The sequence below is a fragment of the Pungitius pungitius genome, chromosome 8, assembly GCF_949316345.1.
Source record: "Pungitius pungitius chromosome 8, fPunPun2.1, whole genome shotgun sequence".
NCBI classification, from domain to species: domain Eukaryota; kingdom Metazoa; phylum Chordata; class Actinopteri; order Perciformes; family Gasterosteidae; genus Pungitius; species Pungitius pungitius.
In genome coordinates this window covers 9,962,866-9,969,927 of record NC_084907.1, presented here as the reverse complement: position 1 = coordinate 9,969,927, position 7,062 = coordinate 9,962,866, and the positions used below count along the sequence as shown (strand labels likewise).

Below are 7,062 nucleotides of genomic sequence, written 5' to 3'. Positions count from 1 at the left end.
TACTTTTACAAAATCCTGTGTAAATCCTCAACTTTGAATTGGAGATATTGTAAAAATGAAAATACTCCGTAACATCAGCAGGAGCTGATTAGTTGGATTTATATTTCAGTTTAGCAAATCTGCCTTATTCTGCGGTTTCTGTGAGTGTGTGTGTTCAACCCAGCATGAGAAATATCTCATTGGTAGTGAGCTGTGGTAAGAAAGAGGACGCTCAGCAATTCCATCTCGCATAGGGACCTGTTGTTATCTTACCAGCAGCTGCTTTAGTCTATTTTAGGCAGAATGAGTAGTCTGCGGTTACATTCTTCTTGCTAACTCCCTGCATCAACTATTTTCAGGTGCATGTAAAAACCACGATGGTCTGTCTCTGGTGGACAGATGCAGAGAAACCCCTTAGCTGACTGTGAGGAGAAATGTAAATTCACTAATGAACTAATATAAATAATACATATATTGTGTGGTAGGCCTTGTTTAATGTTTTCATTTCACATAATTCCAATGCACATTCAGTTGAATGTACCACAATACATTTTAATCTGGATGGAATCATCTAGTCATGCAGGCTTCAGTCATATCTTTCAATACCATTGTGTAGATGTCCTCTGGAATTCAAATTTAAAAAAAGACAAATGCAGGGCATGTCATTTTTTTTTACAGATTTTCCAGTCAAATTCTTTAGAAAGATTGTAATTTCTATTGGATTTTGGTGTTTTCCCCTGTTATTGAAGGGTGGAGTTTATAGCGATATCGTTGACAAGTGTATTGACAGATCACTGTGATTGCCTGCTAGACAATAATAAGTCGCAAATTTACAAAGTTTGTTTTACTTAATTACTTATCCTTATATATTTAATACAGGCTAGGACACTTCTGTAATACTTTTGGCCGAGATCCAAAAATCAACAAAAGTGTGAGTTGATCACCCAGATTTTATAATGTTGCTCAGCTCATTAGCCTACTTAATACTCACAGTAAAATTATCCTTAACTCTTATCTTACCAACATATTCATTACGCTCTGGTTACGACTACAGAGATCCCCAAGAATAATCTATAAGACATTTTATTGATTTTAATGAAGCATTGTGTCTCAGGTGACATGAGCAGTAAGGAGGTAACAGTCAGACGTGGACTTAGACGCACTGATTCAGTGTAATCAGCTCCGATTGAACATTGGTGGTTAAATACACATACACCTTTGAACTATTTTCCTCAAGGTAAACCACACTTTTAGGTTTTTTAATTGACATTCTTTTCTAAAAGGGATTGGGGATATTATTGGGGTGCAGAAATGCTGTTGTTTTTAATTGGCTAACTTCTGCGAACGATCGAAAAGTGACAGAGTAAGAACAAAACAATAATGCCAATATTTCTATAGGCCTACTGCTAAAAAAAATTTAGATAAAGAGTTCCACAACAGCCAATGAATGGACAACTGTGTGATATTGTTGGTTACTCAGTTATTCCGAACCCGTTTCGCAGCAAAATGTGTAATAGTTACGTTGGTCTACAAGGGAAAACGTATTGTCACAATTGCCAAAAATTGTGACAATACTATGTTTTTTTTTAGCATGCTGGTACGAGCATGGTGTGCAAGTTGGTCGTCAGATCTCAGTATAGTGGCAATAGAACCATCTAACAAGTGGCCCGATATGGGCCCCCGGACCGTACATCCTGTGGTCTCCGCTTATGAGGGCAAAGAACCAACTGAGCTGACTTTCTCTTATTTCCAACTGTACAGTAAAGGTTTATGGATCTCACAGCCGTTTCCCGGCAGATTTCTATGTCGGCCTCTCTATGGATTCATCAGAGCCAATGGATTCGAGCCAGACCCACGTGGGATAGAGCGCCAGCTTCCCTGACAAGTTTATCGTAACACCCCCAGTAGAAGTGATTTTTTTTTTCAAATCCAGTCTCCATCACCCTAGTCAAAAACATATTTTTTTTATTTCAGCTTTCATAGCTTTTCTGTGGATGCAAATGGGAGTTCAACAAGAATCACAATGTCATTACTGTTCCCGGGTCGTTTGCCTAACTCAATTGTGTAACAACCATGCGCCACACAGTCCAGATGGAGCACATTAGCTCAGTAAACAAGGGTTGATTTATAGATGAGGATGGGTTCATCTCATCGGTGATGATTTAAACAAACAAAATACAAAAATATGTATTGTTATATTTGTCATCCCTGTCTGCCATTGGAGTCTAAAATGTATTAATTCAGTGTGTGTACTCACCAGACGCTTTACATATTGACAGTGCACTAACACAAAATAACTTATTTTATCCAAAAACATTTGTGACTTTGTCGGAACAGTAGCTTCAGACTGAGACCTCCATTGAATGGAATACTGATGTAGCTTTGAGAGAGCCTTGCAGGTCTTGTACTGAGTTAATTGATGTGGGGCTCAGTAAGTTCACCTTGCGAACATGTGATTATCTGGTGGAAATACTTTTACAATTTTACCAATTTTTAACCAAGAGAGAAATATGATTGAAATAGCAGCCAAAAAACGTTTAAACATCGTAACTAATCCTTCTTCCCCCTTTGATGTCCACGCTTTTATCCTCATACAAACCTGACCTGATCCTCCTCGACCCCAGTTTAGGGCCAATAGAAATATTTCCTTCTACATCTAACAAGTACAAAACCCAAGGTTCTCCTGATTAGTCAATTGTCCTTCTGGCCTACGCGCAGCAATGATACTTGACCTGTGATCTGACAAATAAATCTACCAGAATAAGAGAAGGTGTTTGGCTGAATTCTACCACATGCCCCCATCCGGGCTTCCATCGCCTTCGTCTTTCAGTTTGAATCCTTGTGGTTGAAATACACATATTGAATGTTGCTTCAGAGGGCTTTACATTTGGTACACATTCAACATCCTCTGTCCTGAAACCCTCACATTGGTAGGAACACCGTCAGATAGAAGAACACTCATTTGAAAAAAACATCAGATTCTACAAAATTCGGATCAACAATTATTTTGTTTTATATTTTTAAGCTTAGGGAACGTGCATTTTCATGTTATAATAATTAAGATTGTAGGTTCAGAGACAACTGTGTATAGGGATTGATTTGATTGTACACGTACATGCTGTTGCGGGTCGAAATAACAATTCAACTTTTTTAACTCTTAATGTATACAAATGGAACTGGTGTTACAGCGGGATGAAGTGAGGTTAAAAAGGCAATGTCTCTGATTTTCTAACTGTGTCTGAAACCGCTGGTTCTCCGGGTGAAGTTGATCCTGGGCTTTTCTCTAAGTGCTTGTTTTCATTCATCATGCAGCTCTTGTGTTTTTCTTACCCGACTGCATTTACAGAATGAGAAAATAAGTGGGAGAAATAAATGAGCGTGATGGTGATGTTTATCTGTCGACACAAAACAGGTTTGTGTCAGAGATCCTGCTTCAAAAGACTGCACACAGATTTAACAAGCTCTCGTTTCAGCCTTTGAGATTCAGGGATTCTGGTTTAGAAAGATGAAGTTAGAGGTGAACTGTCTGTTTAAATGAATCTCTGAACATTGATTTCGCCAGCCTGAAGGAACTGTGAAGTTCGATACTATGTTTTGGTTAAAGTTCCTGTATTTTCTCCATTGTTACATCACAAACTGTTAACAGAATGTTGCTTTGGTGGGAAAGCGGTTTGTACATAAAGAATTCATACGGAGTCTAGATGAAGTATTGCCTAGCTTGTGAAATATTATCTCTCTGTTTTTGGTCCAATCAGAAACCCCTTTTGCCTTTTGTGTACACTAGAACGGCCCAGACGGAATGTTGGACCGGGAGTGGTATATGTTCCTGTTTATAACACAAACCTGGTAGGATTTGCAAGCCAGACGTTAACCCGTACCAAACCGCATATTGGCTACAGCAGGTCTTTGGGTGAAGTCCCTCCTGCTCCACGTCCTTGGCCTGGACTTCCTTTTTCATTGGCACCGAGGAAGGCTGTCTGCTCTGCTTCCCTAATGATGCAGTTCGAAATTACCTTCAATTATGGGTCCATTAATGAGTGCTCAGGTATTCATCAAAACTCTGGTTAAACACTGTCACAGAGAAGTCAGTGTGTCACACCCTTTCCTGTAAGTTGTGCGTGACACATAGCTGTGGTGAAATGTCTCCAAACCCTTGGCGAAATTTGACCATTTCCTTTTACTGTTGTATTACTGATTGTATTCGCACTTTTCATTCAATTACACAATAAACAATGCAATATCCAAGAGTGTAACATGTTTCTGTTCTTCTCAAAGGACAATCTGTTACTGTTTTTTTTGTTTTATCAGTGGAAATAGGTAACCAATTATTTGATTGGGCCTGGTTCATAAAATGAAAGGACTGCAACATTTAGTAACATGTTGTAACACGCCTTGCGGAGAGCTACAGAGATTGTTCATGAAGACGGGTGGAGACAGCAGCCACAGCTTCCTGACATTCTCTCAGCCGTGTGTGACGAAATAAATAACTCACGCATAAGTTAGAAAGCAAAGAATTCTACCCTGCAGACGCCCTCAGTGCTTGCAGTCAAGAAACGAAAACACACATGTGCACCTTGAGATAGGAACCCTACTGGATGTTCTCCCTAATGAGCTAATCCGCATGCGAGAGATTTGCCCTAATGTTCCGTTATTAGCATTCAGAATGTGCCTTGTTTTGCAGAGAAGATGTTACTAGCCTAAGACCACAGGGGAAGCCATGAATTAAATAATTGAGTTGATTGGATTTGTATTTCTTTCCATATTCAGTTTCCAAACTGCAAGTGTCCATTTACGCCATAACATTACTCCAGTAGACGTTTGAATTGATCAAAGTCATTTTTTTGACACAGTTTTACGCATCAAAACGGCTGTTGTTCCTGAGAGCAGGAGGAGCTAACCCATTGTGGCCACCCATTGTGTTGTTGTGGTGATGCAGGCGACCCAAGCATCAATTAGTGTGTCATTACTTCTGAAGGCCAAAGAATTCATAAATAGTTTGGTAATAACATTCATAGAGTCGTGTGTTTGAAACAGCTTGAAAAGGTCAACACATTGCAGATGATTATATTGATGTAATCAATATATACAATGTATAGGAAATTGTATATCAACTTTAACACACAAACCAGTGTAGCAGGACAACTCCTCCTGTATGACGTGAAACTAATAATAACACAATGACACTGGTGACATTCTGCAGAACGAGTACTTTAATTTGGGGCATTCATTACATTGTGTTAATAATACTGTTTTGTGGAAGTAAACACCCGTAATACCTTTTTTTACAGTGTGGTGATGTACATTCTCTGAAGCTGTGAATATTTCTGCCAACACTGTTTAGTGTGGAGCAGAGTGAAAAGCAAGATGTAAATGTATGAGGCCTACACAGCTGCGTTGCAGTTCCTCTTTTACTTTGTGTTTATTGTCCTATAATAAAAGAGCTGACAAACGGCTCTGCTCATTCTTCTTCGCGACGTGATCCACTGGAAAGAACAAAGAACAAAAGCTTCACCTGTAACAGTGAAACGGTAGGTGTAAACGGGACCTCCTCTGCACAAAGCGGTCACGGGATATACAGCAGTAAGGTACAAACAGCGCCTCGGCACGTGGCTGACAACTTCACGAGAAACACGAGCACCAGCTGCGAGCAGCCACATCACAGCAATAAACCCCACTGTGCGTCTCATGCTTTCATCAGCTCGGGAGTCTCCGATGGCGAGTCCGGGTCCGCCTCCACCGGCCTGCGGTACCGGACGGCCCCCGTCACGCCGGCCAGGGACAGCCGGGCCCGCCTCCTGATGTGATGGAGCTTCATGAGGAATTCGTCGTTCCCCACGATGTATATGAGCGGGTTCAAGGCGCTGTTCAGACACGCCAGGCATCTGCCCACCTGGTGCGCGATGTAGATGTCGCGGAATCTGGCGTTGCAGACCCCGCTCAGTTTCATGATTCTGGTCTTCAGGTTGACGTTCCGGAACACGTGGTACGGGATGAAGCACACGGAGAAGAGGATCAGCAGGATCACGACCAGCTTCAAGCACCTCTGCTTCAGCAGAGGGTTCACGTTGGCGTTCCTGGCGAGGACCACGACCACGTGACCGTAGCAGACCAGGATGATGACCAACGGCACGGCGAAACCCGTGACGGCCCAGCCGACGCTGTACGCCAGGTAGCCGCGGACCAGCTCGTCCGACGTGGTGTCGTAACACGAGTTTGGTGTTTCCGGACTGTTCTTGTCATAGAACATGTCGGGCAGGATCTGGATGACGACGAGCAGCCAGACCAGCGCGCTGACGGCCTGCGAGTGGCGGCTGGTGATCTTCCCCATCACGCGCATGGGGTGCACGATGCCCAGGTACCTGTACACGCTGATGCAGGTGAGGAAGCCGATGCTGCCGTACAGGTTGAGGTTGAAGCAGAAGCGCGTCACCTTGCAGAAAGCCTGGCCGAACTGCCAGTGGCTGCGGCGCGCGTAGTAGTACACGAGGAAGGGCAAGGTGGACAGGTACAGAAGGTCCGCCACCCCGAGGTTGAACATGAACACGTTGATGCTTCCGATTTTGCTCCAGCTGTTGTACACGCTCCGGAGCCCCCAGATGTTGGATAGTGTCCCGACGACGAACACTGTGACGAAGACGGGCGGCAGAAAGGCGTGCGTGAAGTTCAGGTTGATGCCCTCGCAAGGTCCGTGCGTGGCGTTTGCAGCCATGTCTCGATGTGTCCCCCCCCCCTGCTTCCTTTAATGTCTCGTTTGTTTAACCTGAACTTTTCCAATAACCGTTCGGAGCAGCAGCCGCTGGCTGAGCGCCCGGACCCGAAGTCTCCCGCTGCTGCGTGTGCGTCGGTGCTGGGAACCGGGGACCCGCCCACTTCCCGACTTTGCGACTGTGTTGCTCTCTGACAGCATGCCTCATATATGTACTGAGAATCAGAGTTCACAAAAGTATAGATACTAGGGGTCTAAAAATACTTTTGTCGAAGTGGAAGTATCTACTTGAGCTTTTTTCTTAAGTAAAAGTATACAAGTACTGGTTTCAAAACGACTTACTATGTAATGTAAGGGAAACAAATGTCCATTAAGAG

At 43.1% G+C, this 7,062-nt stretch overlaps 1 protein-coding gene across 1 annotated transcript; it reads right to left on the bottom strand.

Moving 5' to 3' along the window:
• Positions 1-5,172: 5,172 nt before the first annotated feature.
• On the bottom strand, positions 5,173-7,062 carry LOC119194281 (P2Y purinoceptor 1-like). Its single transcript, XM_037448499.2, has one exon. The coding sequence runs from the start codon at positions 6,686-6,688 to the stop codon at positions 5,663-5,665; it is 1,026 nt and encodes a 341-aa protein (XP_037304396.2). The 5' UTR covers positions 6,689-7,062; the 3' UTR covers positions 5,173-5,662.